General features: G+C 40.3%; 1 protein-coding gene across 2 annotated transcripts in view; it reads right to left on the reverse strand.

Annotated features, from left to right (window-relative positions):
* Nucleotides 1-14,445, reverse strand: part of LOC308403873 (uncharacterized protein) — a 381,166-nt gene that overhangs the window by 186,077 nt on the left and 180,644 nt on the right. For both annotated transcript variants that reach the window (XM_080893669.1, XM_080893668.1), the window contains exons 6-7: nucleotides 8,402-8,526; nucleotides 7,092-7,235 (exon numbers count right to left, since the gene is read on the reverse strand). In XM_080893669.1, coding sequence (XP_080749795.1) covers nucleotides 7,092-7,235; nucleotides 8,402-8,526 — 269 coding nt within the window. The remainder of the gene's footprint in view (nucleotides 1-7,091; nucleotides 7,236-8,401; nucleotides 8,527-14,445) is intronic.

The raw sequence follows: 14,445 nt of genomic DNA on the forward strand, positions 1-14,445 counted from the left end.
ATTGCAAAAACGGTAATTAGATTACCATTACTTTCCCGTAGGAACGCTGCGTTACTGCGTTACTAAAACCGTGATTTTTTGCGAGAATGTCTCACGACAGTGACGTAAGCGAGTGCGCCGTTAGTGACAACAGCTGTGTGCAGATCAACAATGGATCACATATCGAGTGTGGGAGAGAGTATGAGCGTGCAGCGTTTAAAGCGTGGAAGTACTGGCCTTACTTTGAGTTTGATTCCATAAAAAGTGACAAACACATTAGTGTCCGTTGTGCGTGGGAAGAAAACTTCTTTTTACAGCGAAAAAACCCCTAAACTTCCAAGCAAGCACCGAGTGCGCTATGACGTAATGGGAAATTCACAGAGAAACTCGCGGATTCTTCCATTGACCGCGGCACACCTGCACCAGGGTAAACCTCCGCCTACCGCAGTCCTGCTTTACAGGTGTAAATAGAGCAACAGGACCGCTGAGTCTTTGACTTTATTTATTTTCTGCTGTGTTTTACTTGCATCTATTTGAAAGACTGAGTGTAAACACAAAAAATATTTTATTTTATGTGCTGGAATGTGCAGAAAATAGGTTTAAATGTTAAACTAATTTATTCAAGTCAGAGAATGTTGCATATAGTTTAATTTTTGCTTGATGCATAAAGTTAAAAGATTAAAACTGATAAAACAAGTTAAAAAAAAAAGAGACTTTTCCATTTGATTACATTTTGTATGATGGATTATGCAGAAAAAGTAGAATTGGGCTGAAAGATCTATCGCTTTATCACCTATTCAGGTTGTAAATCGTGTTTTTAAAAAGTAACTAAGTAACTAAGTAACTAAGTAATTAATTACTTTTGAAAATAAGTAATCAGTAAAGTAACGGGATTACTTTTTGGGGGAAGTAATCAGTAATTAGTTACTGATTACTTTTTTCAAGTAACTTGACCAACACTGGGTGTAAAATGTAAAGGGCAGTATATGGCAACATTGTTACTTTACAGAACATCCAATGTGTCCTCTTTTTCTTCTTCTTCGTTATTATTACTATCATCATCTTGCTCTGTTCATCGGTCCATCCCTTGAACCTAGAGCTACCATGAGGATGTGATGGTTCACATCCTGTCACTATATGGAGTGTCAAGGAGAACAATCTTCAAGCTTTTCTTTTATTAATTTCTTAACCATAAACCTTTTTATGGGAAATTTTATTGGCACAGTGCTCCATCTTTTTCTTGACTGAAAGAAAAAAAGAGCAACTATCATCACTAATACTGTTGTAGTTCATGTCCCACATTTTCTCAATTATATTTCTTTGTCTTTATATTTAGTAAGTTTTTCCGATAACTTTCAGAGAGACATTTCTTTCAGTTGGGACAGCAGTGAGCACATAAGTCCCCCGTTGTCCTTCTCTACTAAATCACACTAGCCTCATCGCGTTCACTTATCGCTGATGCGTTCATAACATTACTATGTGTCTTGGATGTTGCAAATATTTGCATACTGCCCAACAGAGGTATGCTGCAGCTTTGTTGTGCCTTGTATGTATTCTGTTTTGATTAATTCTGATCGCCCACAGAGTAGATGGTGTAGTGTCTCTTCTTAGTGTTGAGCAGCAATAGTAATAATAATAATAATAACAATAACAATAAGAAGGTAAAGAAGAAGAGTTTGGTGAGTCTGTATGGAATAATATACAGCAACAATGAGCAGGGAATTCTGATAGTCGTTGAATCATCCCACATAGAAACAGCCAGGTGTACATGTCCTCATGGAAGGTGAGGTTGACTGTAAGTGCACGTGCGCGCGCACGTGTGTGTGTGTGTGTGTGTGTGTGTGTGTGTGTGTGTGTGTGTGTGTGTGTGTGTGTGTGTGTGTGTGAAAACATTGTAGATGCAGTTGCTCACTGTTCTGTGCACAGATGGATGATTGATGTCCATGCAGGCCTACATTTTTGAGTGGATTGGAGTCACAGCACATGAGCAAACACAAGATGGGAGACAGTGGAACTCTTCACTACAAAGACTAGCAAGAGTCTCTGTACCACAAACACACACTGCAGAAACTCAAACTCACACACCACACCCATAGATCCACTTCCCCACCTCCACTGCTTGAAGATCTACCTGCCAGCTGCTGCCAGTCGCAGGGAAAGATGGGCTTTGTTGGTTTTGTGAAGCCCACCGACAAGACCCCCCTGGAGACTGCAGGTCTCCAGCAGCACAAGCCTCAGCCTTATCCACTCCGCCGCACAGGCAATCTGTTTTCTATATTACCAGCCTGTATCACTGTACTATGCACTATAGAACAGCAATTGAGCAGGAAATTAAGTTAGGGGATCGGTATTTGGCGGAGGAGAACGAGCTGGTGTGGTCTTCTCTCTCCACATACAAGGATCATTAAATATCACATGAGTTTTTTGATAAATTTCCTCTTCTCCTCTATCTGCTGTTCCCATCAACTTACTCCCCTCTTCCCCCTCTCTCTTTTTCTCTGTCTCTTTTCTTTCTTCTTCAATTTCCCTATCATCATCTACCAGTTTCTCTCTCATCTAGCTGTATTTGTAGAGTGTATGAACCAAAACATCCTAATGGATGTTTAAACAGCTTGAGATGTGTCAGCCTGGGAACTACCTCCCTGTGACAGGGAGCTCTGGCAGGGAATTGAAACCATTACAAGGGGAAAATAGGGGACATATTTCTTTCTTGTCCTTTTTGTTTATTTCTCTTCCTCTCTCAGGATCCTTTTCTGTCATCCTCCTCGCTTCTCTGTCTATTTTCTCACATTATTTCTCTGTACAAACAAACGGAGGACCGACTCGAAGCATTTGTGGATTCCAAATTGGAGCAGTCTTTTTTTTTACTTTGATTACTTTCCTCCCCTTGTTTCCATATGTACTCTCCCACCTGAGTCTTAAATGAGTGACCGTGTGATTCTGTGTAAGCATAAGTAGTGAGTGAGGGAAAGAAGGACAAAGTGAGCGCAAGCTAGGTCAGTGCGCTACTGTTCATAATAGTAATACTTACACTGGAGCACTGCCAGCACACATACAAAAACCATCTCAGCGCTCTGACGTGAAGCAGTGGTTTTATTTTTATTTTTTAGCACAAAAAGGACTTTTTTGTTTCTTTTATTAACTTCTTAATCATAAACCTCATTATCAAACTAATAATTAACTTATATTTCAGATTACTTTTAGGTTAATTTTGGGTATTCAAATGCCCCAGATCTCTAATATTAATGAAATGTATATTCATAGAAGACATTGATTCCATTATCTCCTCTTCACACTTTAGGGAAAATCCTTATTTGGTAAGATAGAGTGGACCTGAATGGACTACATTTATACGATTTCCTAAAGCTTTCGAGCAAATATTTAACTATCACACAAATTTGCCTAAAAATATTTTCTTCTGAACTGCTTAATATCTAATGAGGCCTTACAAAATAAAGACGTTTTTATAGTCGTGACTCATGGAAGCACTTATCCCCTGTCGCTGATTGACATGTTGAGTTTCTTCTTCAGAGCAATGTTTTTGCCTGAAACTGAAAGCAGACACTGCTTTTATTACATCCATCCAGACAGACAGACAGCAGACACAGAAGCTCACTCACAAGGACAATGAGCTCTCCTGCAACAATTTAAGGTCAATCAGTAGCGCTGACAGCTAAATTAACAAGTGCTACAGGCACCATTACATTAGACCCCTGATTGTGTAACAATAAATATATCAATACTCTGTGTCACAGATAAACTAATATCTACAAATAAGCAAATCAAATGGAAAAAAAAAAATATTACTCTGGAGATAGGTTTACAACCACCACTGGCTACACAGAACATACAGGTTACTCAAGACCTGTGTATCGGTCAGGTTAGTAGGAGGCAGTCGGAGAGATAAGGTGCCAAACAGGTCTAAATCCCTCCTGAAGCTGACTTGATGGACAGACAGGCCACCATTAACAATGTGGTAGCTTGTGAGAGCAGCAGCTGATGGAAAGATACCCTGGCATTTGCTGTGTTAAGAAGTGGCCCTTAAAGATTTCACACTTCCAATTTCTTTGAATTATCTGCCATCTCCAGCCTGTCACTCAGCCTGACAATCTCAGATTTTTGCTCACTGAGGCAACGGCCTGGTTATTGACAAAGCAATCCACAGTGATACAGCAAAACCTGATAAAACATTAGTCAAACGACACAACGTACAAATCTAGACGCACCTCACACTCGGAAAGATGCTCACACTCTTTGTTTTCCCTTTTTCAGCTGAGCACAGCTTTAGTACAATAAGAAGTAAGGATTGTCCAGAATTATATTTAAGAGTGTGACCAATAAAGAGTGGCACAGATACAAAGAAATCCAGATATTGAAATATATCATCTAATATCCTTGATATACGTATATATGGTGAATATGATTAATAGGAAAGGAAAATGATCAGGTTGTAGGTATATCTGCAGTGAAGACAATAGTGCATGGCTCTTCAACACAGTCACAGATGAAGTGACACAAGCATTAACTCACTTTGGTCTGTATCATCCTGTGCATTTTTTTTTTGTGATATTGATACACCAGTGATGCCAACATATCAGGTTTATCTTTGCCTTTTGTGTAAAAGCATGAATCTGCGATTTGCTGTCACATGAAACTTGGTTGAACATCCATTATACATCACAATTAGAAGCATTATAGCTGACACAGCAGAAAGGATTCGCTATAGTCCACTTATGAAGCAGTGATGACAGCCAATGCTGTTACAAGACAGAACAGACCGCTTATCAGATCTTTGCTGGTTTTGATTCGCTCGCTGATTCAGACAGGCCATGATAGAAATATCACAACATCCCCATTACCCTCAGCATTCAGTACATAGTGCACAGCCTGTGCTTTCTATGAATTATTAAAAGCAGACAGATTATGCTGCAAGGCTGCACGGCTGCTAGTCTAGAGGCAGGTTACAGATGCTGCTGAGTAAAACAGTAACATCAGAAGTGCGTTTGTTCTTTTTTTAAAGAAGGGGCTTTGTTCTCTTCTTTGTCAGATTAGGGGGGCTTCGATAGGTTTCAGCGTATGGGTTTAAAAAGAAAAGGAGGAGGAAATAGTTGGTGGGGTTTGGACAAGTTGTATGCTTGTGGACATTTGTGAGTGTGTATGGCACAAGATGAAGAGGGGGTGAAGGGCATAGTGTCAGGGCTTGTCTGACATGTGGCCTGGTGGGCTGGCTGGATGGTTGGTTTGCTGTCTAGATGGCTGGTTGGGTACAGCCCAGCTCAAGCCTGGCAACTCTCTCTCTCTCTCGCTCTCTCTCTCCCTGGAGTGACGGGCTGAGACATTAAGACAGGCATTTTAATTAACTGTGCCACTCTTCCACCTGCTGCCCTCAATATGCTCCGGCCCTGGCAAGCTGTTTCTCATACCACTGACTCCCTTGCACTCCTTTTGTTCCATCTTCCCCATCTCTCTACTTTTTGACTTACTCCTCTTCTTTCTCTCACTTTCTTTCCAATTTTCAAATCTGACCCCTCATTACTTCGACTTTTCTCTCTCCCAAAGCCTTCTTTCCTATTCGTTGTGTATCCCTCTGCTGTTTGACCCTAATAAATGAAAACTCATACCAATAGATAAGGCGATTCCATCAGGCTCAAATGACAGAGTTAGCCAATTTCTTTTTCTTTCTTTCTTTTTTTAACTTGGAGAGAATTAATTCCTACATGTGTCCTGTTCTACTGGCCCTCTAACTACCCCCTCCCAACCACTGAACACAGATACACGAACACACACTCGCGCACACACACACATTGTACACACTCATGCTCTTCAAATCTATCTGGTAATTCAGTTCTGCCCGACACTCATCAGGCTATTCATTAAGGCCTGATTGGAGATGGATATTTCTTTTTCCTCCTGACAGAATGGAACTAGGGATCAAGCTGGGGACATTACAGGATTTGGAAGAGGGACTGCAACACACAGCCATGTGAGTGTGTGTCTTTTTTACTTGGTCAATCAGTGTGAATGTGAGCTCATAAATGTTTGTATTAATATGTGTAAATGTATGCCTGGCGGTTTAAGAATCTCATTTGGTGCCGTGACTCCTATAGTTTAATCATTTAGATCATAAATTGAGAATTAATTCAAACAGAACGGAGCAACAAATGATCCACTTTTAGCACTCTACTTAAATTGTATTACACTTTTAATGGGGTTAATAATAGACGGCATTACCAACACAGGAAAACGGCACTACAAAGTGTTGTATTAAAAGGATTAATGTTCTCCCTTCAGAATTGAAGCCAGGTCTTGGAGATACAGCTAAAACTAACAAATGGCCCAACTCAGGTTCCATGATGGGGCCTCAGTTGCAGTCATACTACAGTAAGAAGACAGCAACTGGGGCCAATATATCAGCCTGGCAGACACGGCGCATTCATCTGCCGTGTGGGGAGAAGTGACTTTGAAGTTCTCCGCGGTGAGGTGAAAGAGCAGCTGTGGCCTCAACCTCTGTGTTTATGTAGCCGCTCAAGCCCTGGGAGAGCTCTTAATGAACGATGTGGATAAATGGACACCACGGCTAAAAGCACACACTCAAATGTCTGTGTGCGGGCTAAGACACTAAGGCACTGATTTATTAGCCAAACATCGGTATTGGCCAGTATTCTCCATGATGATCGCTATCAGCTTATCTGAAAATGAGTTCATGCTCACCAGAGGCTGTTTGTCTGTTGTTTCCCACTACGTTAGCAGTATTACACATGGGATCGAGTATCAAAAAGTTGTACACATTTGAACTTATGAAGTTGTGATGAAAGGCTGAAAGGCAGTTGCGTATTTATAATGAAGAGTTCTAGGTCTCAGTGGCACAAAATGGGAAATAAATAATGAAAATGTGCAACAAAAGACTCGTATAAGCATTGCTTGAGGTCAGATCGTTATTTAAATTTGTATCAGAACTGCATGTAGAATTTCAGCGTATCCCTTATAATGTCATAGAGGTCATCCACACTGTTAACTTATATGTCCACATGTGCTTTGAACTGAAATATGCATCAACAGCTGGCAGGTGATGGTATGTTTGTAATAGCCTTCAAACATAAGCAGAGACAAACCTGTTAGAAGAAGGCTGTGCCAACATCCACCAGCAATGTCTTTCACTGGCGAATCTGGTAGCGTCACTTCCTCTGGGGACAGGATGTTTCCCTTTGTGCTTCCACATGACCGTCCACATCCCCACTGAAACAATTTCCCATCACCTGCATCATCAGTTAATAAATTGAGTTTAAGTAGTAAACAATTACACTTCCAATTTAAGCCAATAAATATTTGTGGTAAATTATTAATGAAATGAATACAGTTTCAGCGATGATTTGTAAGTTCCCCCCCAAAAGTCCAAACTTTTGAATACTCAGGTCCTTTTATCTTATACAACAGATATGAGATACCAAGTGATAGAACATGTACTGAACCCTGTACGGTTCCTCCATTAAAAGCAAAGCACCCCACCGGAGGGGCCTCCAACCCCCTGCAGCTCATTTTGCATCTCTCTGCAGCACGCATCTCGGAGCATGTTGTCCTTGTTGTGCGGCTGCTGTGTGGGGGTCTCTAGAGATAAATTATGGATGCAACGCAAAAGCTGTAAAATTTGTTGTATCTTCTATTATCTTCATGTTAAAGGCCACAAAAGCTCTTCAGTGAAGTCAGCCATTAAGAAATGACAGGTATTGCTATCAGGCTTCTTTATAGGCTATTACCTGCAATGACAGCAGCTGCTGCTGCACCACTGTACGGCCTATCACATTATTTGCAGCTAAAGTCAGCTACTGTGTCATTTTGCCTCATTTTCTTGACAGTGCTATCATAAATCCATTGGGCTGCAGGGGAAACTGTCGACTACCCCGATTATCTTCATAGCCTGAATGAATTCTGAAATGTATGTAACAGGCAATGACTGCTATGGATCAGGAGCCAGGGCCATATTCTCACTAACTCTCTCCCTAGCTCCCACCACCACCCCAGCCCCCTCCTTCTGTGTAACGCTCTCAGGTGATGTGCTGATGGAGGGCTCGAGTACTTTGACTAAAAGAAGCCAACTCTGAACTGCAATGACAGCTGATGACAACAATGTTAGCCACCCCTTCTTAAAGGTGTTTTCTGCTTGAGCATTTTACTTCCCCTTGCCCAAAGGGAGGGAAAAAGACAAATAAAATTGAAAAATATCACACAAATCTAAATTCTAAGTAGTCGCCAATAGGATCCTTCTATGCATTTTGATGGACAAACTAGGGTCCAGTTCACACATGAAAAATTCAGTCCATTTTTTCAAAACTTAAATATTTTCAATCCTTATTTATTCATTTAAAACATTACTGTGATTAAATGTCATGTAACCCAAGCAGACATACACAGTGCATTACAGTACCTGTCAGTGCAAGATTATGGTTTGCCCCACAGGTGACCTTCGACACATGGTCCACACGCTCCACAAAGCGGGGAACAACTGCATTTTCATTAGAACCGCTGCCAATTTGTCCATAATCATTTTGGCTGTAGGGTGAAAAGCATAAACACGTAATTAGGAATATAATTAATTACCTGCAGGCATCATCTCTTTTATCACATTTTAAACTCCGTAGAACACAATTTCAAAGCATGGAAATATCGTACATCTTTCGATTTCTATAGGGTAAAAAAAAAAATTAATGAAAGCATAGCAGCAAGCAGGTTCCACTGGGGACTGTGCAACATATGTGTTGCCTCCCATTTCTATGGATCCTCTTTGTGACAATAACAAGACACAGCCCTATCAGAAGTGAAACACCTCACTAACTAATTAGACTCTCAGGCTGCAGTCTGACAAAATAAAAAAGAAAAAAGTGCTTGAAGGGAGACTTGCTCTCCCGCAATTTGCATCTGCCACTTTTTACTGCATCTGTTCCAAGTGCCATTCAACGTTTTCTTCCTCCTTTTGTTGGAAAGTGTTGAGCCCCAGCTATTTAAGCTCACCTCCTACCTACCCGGAGCTTTGTTCCTGCTCCTTTGCAGACCAGTAATGAGCCAACCGCCACAAAATTGCTAGGAAATTAATGACTCATTACGGACGGGGCCTAGACCGCTCCACAGCCTCTTGCCTCTTTTCCCCCGCTCCACCCACATGCCCACATGTAATCCTCTGTCTCTCCCCCCTTTTCTCTCTCTTTCCCTCATCCCTTCAACCCATACAGAAAGACCCCAACACCTCCCTATCAATTAGAGCCTATTACAGGGCTCCCATGCTAGCAGGGTAAAGAAAGACGGCCTTCACAGCTCAAGAGTGTGTGCAGGAGAGATTGGGAGAGTTGAATGAGGAGCCTTAAGGTGCTCCTTTCACACCCTTGCCCTTATCCATTATGCCAGCGTGTAAAGCCCCCTTGGAGAAACGTGTAGCCCCAAAAAGACTTGGGGATGAAAATAAGTCAAGGGAGGAATTCTTGGTCACACCTTTTCCCTTTTCCGTCTCCTTCAGTGTCAAATTATATCATAACTAGTCCTCAAGCAAAGCAACATGGTCACTGTGCTCCTCCTTTAAATGGAGTGTTAGAAAAAGATGGTAAGCTCTGAATGGCACGTATTAATCATACCATCTGTGTCTGTATTGATAGACAGACCAGCTGAGACAGATATTTAGCAGATGAAGCAAATGGCGGACAAGCACGTACACATGAAAATTCATGTGGTTATTGATTTCTTTTAGTTTCACTCTTTCAGTGCATTCCACTAGGTAATAACTACTTATTTGTGGGATTGTTGGTCTTTGTTCAGAGGGACTAAAAAATATGATTCTACTTCTCTAGCATTTTTGAATATCTTTTCTCTTTTTCTGCACGATAGAATATGTATCAGCTTTTCATTCAAGCATTCTGTGCTCACTGGTTTTTTGAAGCTAAGGTGCATTTCAAGGCAATCCCTCTGAGAGTGAATGGGTGAGATCACATGGGCTTGAGGTGGTTTAGAATGGCAAATCCTGCTGAAAGTGTCATCTCCAGTCGGAGGCATCAATTTGGTGTGTGAAACAGAGGCCCAGGAGAGCCCGATAGCCTGCGAGATTCCTGAAAGGAGCAAAGGGGCCTGGGGATCAGCTCATACACACCTGGATTAGACAGGAATTTCACAAAGCGCCTCGAATACATGAAGGAAAAGTGTAAAAGGAGGAAAAGTGGAAGAAACACGATAGACAACTTGGGATAAAGTGCAGAGAGAATTTGAAAGGAAAGCCACTTATTTAATATCACTCTTACAGTATATGGTGACCCTCTGTATTTTATACAGTAAATTAATTTCTTTGTTTTACAGAAATTAGTGAAAACAACATAAAAAAATTATATATACATATATATGTATATATACACACACACACACACACACACACACACACACACACACACACACACACACACACACACACACATATATATATATATATATACATATATATATATATATATATATATATATACATACATACACACACACACACGTATATATATATATTTGAAGAAGAAAATCCAAGATCAAACATTAACATGCACTTCTAAAGCCAACTGAGTGAAAAGAGACAACTTTTTGTCCTCTTTGACTTTGACACTATTGTATACAATAGTTATTTATCATCATATGAAGAATACACAGAAAAAGGAGTTGATCAATGACCTCCATCTGGGGACGACTGTCAAAGCTCATAAATATGTTTAATAGGGAGATATTAAAACATTGACATGCACAAATTAAACCTAAATTACTGGTAGCACTATTTCTGGCCAAACATTTCGGTAACTGTAAAGCGGTGCACATAGGCAGCAGTATTATCTCTAATATAAAGCCTCAATTAGCTTAAGTGAGAGCAAAATGGCTGATAATTATTGCACCAGCTCATTAGACTTGTTCTGACACTAAAACCACTTAAATCACCACACAGACATAAACACCAGCACAGAGGCAAACGCACACATGCAGATGTTAGCGTTTATTCCCATCGTAATGAGGCAGATACTGTGCAGGTTGGGTTTTTACATGTTTAGTGGAAAAACTAAACACTTCAAACTTGACTTAATAGGGTCTCACCATTACATAAGCTAATTAGAAATCGGTACATGGATGGCAATTTTACTAAACGATAATAAAAAAGTAAAAACAAATGGCAAAGGAGCGTCAGGGCGTGTGCCGTTGTGCACTTCAGGTTTAGTTACAGACATTTTTTTAACTTCATAAGCGAGACCAAGTTAGAGCAAAGAATTTTTAGTCTTGAGCAAATACAATGTGATCATTTAGAAGTCAATAACAAAGTCACTCAAGTCAAAAGACATATTACGGAAATATGATCTATAAAATAGCGACGAACACAAAGGCAAGGTATTTGCTGTACCAGCAATAGATCTTGGCTAATAATGATGCAGGCTCCTATAGAATAAAATCCTTGGGGCCAGTCATGAAAGTTTAAGATTCAATGCGGTAAAATACAATGTGCTGTAAAATATTAATGTGTGTGGTAAAATTATGCTGGGGGTAATATTTTAGATTGCCTCTGTCTGTAAAAAAGACGTATCTGTATTTATTTACAAGCAGGGATAGTGGATGGGGGGCTTTGTTTGAAGCCATGTTTATGAATATTGACTCTGGCTCCTTGGTAAGTGGCTATAAATCTGCAAGAGGATCTTTGTAAAGTTCCCTTGGAGGACATAACTTCAGGTCTAACCGTCTCCTTCCTTCACTTGACTTTTAAACATTTGGATATAGCCTGGCCAACTACATTTAGAGCTGCTTCTAAATTATGAAAGCTTCCAAGTGCTAACCAATCAAAGTTGATAAATTGCGGCAATAGATTTATCTAGGACAGAAACACAGGTGCGTTTGGCCCTTGATCTGGAGTGTTTATGAGTTTGGGAATTAAAAAAATAAAAAATGGATCTCTGCATATCTAGCTATGTTCCAAACACTGACTTAGATGCCTTTAAAGCTTTGAGATTCCCACCATCTACCCACACTTCCTGAAATATACTTACGCCAGATACTGACATGTATGCATGTATCATCTGACTTTACAGCCAGATCTTTCAGTGCTAGTCTCTGATGAAAAGTGTGAACAACTTGAAGAGCGTGACCTGTGCTGATAGGAGGAGCATTACTCCTGTGATCAAAAAGATCATACAAGTAAAGATCATACATCACGTCGCTCATATCACCCGAGGCTATTGAGACCAGCTGGAAAAGTTCTATAGGTCCGCACTGTAAGAACCTTTTGCAAATGACTCATTTACACCTTCGTTTTTCTTCTTTACCTCATGTTTGACATGTTTATCTATTTATTTTCTTTCAAAGTTCCAAAGTTCAGATCACAGAGGTGATTGCATTAGCAATATTGCAGCCGCTGGCTGGCCTGGAGATGATGGACACAGAGGTCCGTATCCTCCGGCTACCATGATTACATAGGAGCAAGGATTAAGAGAACTGATTTCTTTCCCGGTTGAGTTCAAAGGGCTCAATCAAAGTGTTTCACTGTTGAACCCATGCCCCTTGCTTTCGATGCATAATTAACTGACAAGTGGTGATAAGGTTAAGCCTTGCAAAAAAACAATTTTTGCTTTTATTCTGCCGGGTGATGAATGCAACAACAGTTGATGTCACTGTGCACTAAATAATGACTGGAAAGCTTCATTGATTCAACCATCTAATTCCAAGAAAACAGCTTCGTCCTGCATTAAATTGGAGAAAACTGACATCCCTCTATTAAAGCCCCATTTCTCTCTGTCAGTCGCCTCCATTTCTTTCTCCACTTTTTTTCTCCTCCATTTCCATTTCTTTCTCACTTTGTGCCTCCTGCTTCCACAAGGCTTATCCTCAAGGCCTATCCGTTTATGTAGAACCTCAACTATCTCTCTCTTGCCATTCTGTCCCTGACGCTAGCTGACACTAGGTATCAGTTCACACCCCGAACACACAAAGAGAGGTGCTAAACAAGGACTTCAGGACATGTCACAGCACACTTAAAGGGCTTCACAGTAATACAGAAGGAGTCCACATGTGACACAGTGAACATAACACATTCACTCAAGAGAATGCCGCACAATGCACACAAGCTACATGTTTATTTTGTTTTAGCATAAAACAGTGGTATATTTAATTAATTAGTGTATGACCTAAAAATTGATCATACGTAAGAGAAACAAAATGAGTTTTAAACACAATTAGAAACATGTGGCTGAGTAAATCTGCATTATTAACGTTCCATTTTAGTGAATAACATTTAAATTCTGTATCTAGAGCTTAATGATCATAATTATAAGCCTCTGTTGCTACTTGTGGGTTTTTTTCCACGAGACCACGTGTTTGCAGTTATGCAAGATATAGTGTGCTTCTGAGATCTAATGAAATTAGGCGATGTGCAGTGCCTAATCAGTCTTGATTACCTGTTGAATGTTACAAACAAGCATCCCCTGGCTCTTGAAGATATGAGGGTTGAGGTGTACTAATTACAAGTGAAGCAGAAATGACACACAAGCAGCGGAAGGATATAAAATTGTTAAGAAATATGATACAAAATGTCCCATCGCCTAAACAGACAACCCACTTCTATTTCTTTTGTACATTTCTAAGATTAAGATTCTTTAGTTTCACACCTGATGAGTAAAGCGGTGGGTTTCCTTGAATGTCCAACCCACAAGAAAAGCAATCAATTCTGATTTTTACCATTTTAAAAAAATGTACCTACCCTGAGAGCTGAACACACCCCAAGATACTGTAGAGGATGTTTCCACTGAAGAACCCGAAAAGTTGATGTTCAGGTTGCAATCCAAACGCTTTCGGGTACATTTCTAATCACATGAAAAGATTTCCCCATCTCTACAAAAGCCTAAAGCTTAAAAGCTTTCTAGACATGAACCACTTTTTCCCTAAAGTTAGTGCAATCACCCAATGTATGCATATTTTTTTCCCTCCTCTCACTTCCTGTTTTGTGACTGAAAATAATGTGGAGCCCACACCACTTTAAACCAGTATTTACAGTTACGATCTGCCTGTTGTTTTCCAATGAGCCAAGCAGTGCTTTGCCTTTTAAGAAAAAAAAAATTCATTTAGCTGTAAGGCAGTGTGTGATAAGACAGAACGAAGACTTCCCTCATAACGAGGCGCATGCCAAGTCTGACATAATCCAATCTGGTCCATTTTCATCTGCTTTTGTCTTGTGTTTTTTGCTTCTCTTTTGGACTTTCCTTTGGTTCCAACGATGGCTCAAAAACCTGAAATGACACAATTCGGTCGCACTTGTATGGTGGTAAGGCTGCAATCCAAACGGCTTTTCTGCAGAAAAATCCTTGAAGACCCACACACATTTAAATCTGGCCCTGGGGGCAACAGGCTCTAAACCACTGAGATAAAAAAAAACATCCAGGCCAGAAAGCAAAAATATACATTTTAAGGAAGGGCTTACCATAG

This window comes from Rhamphochromis sp. 'chilingali', assembly GCF_963969265.1.
Source record: "Rhamphochromis sp. 'chilingali' genome assembly, chromosome: 10".
NCBI lineage: Eukaryota > Metazoa > Chordata > Actinopteri > Cichliformes > Cichlidae > Rhamphochromis > Rhamphochromis sp. 'chilingali'.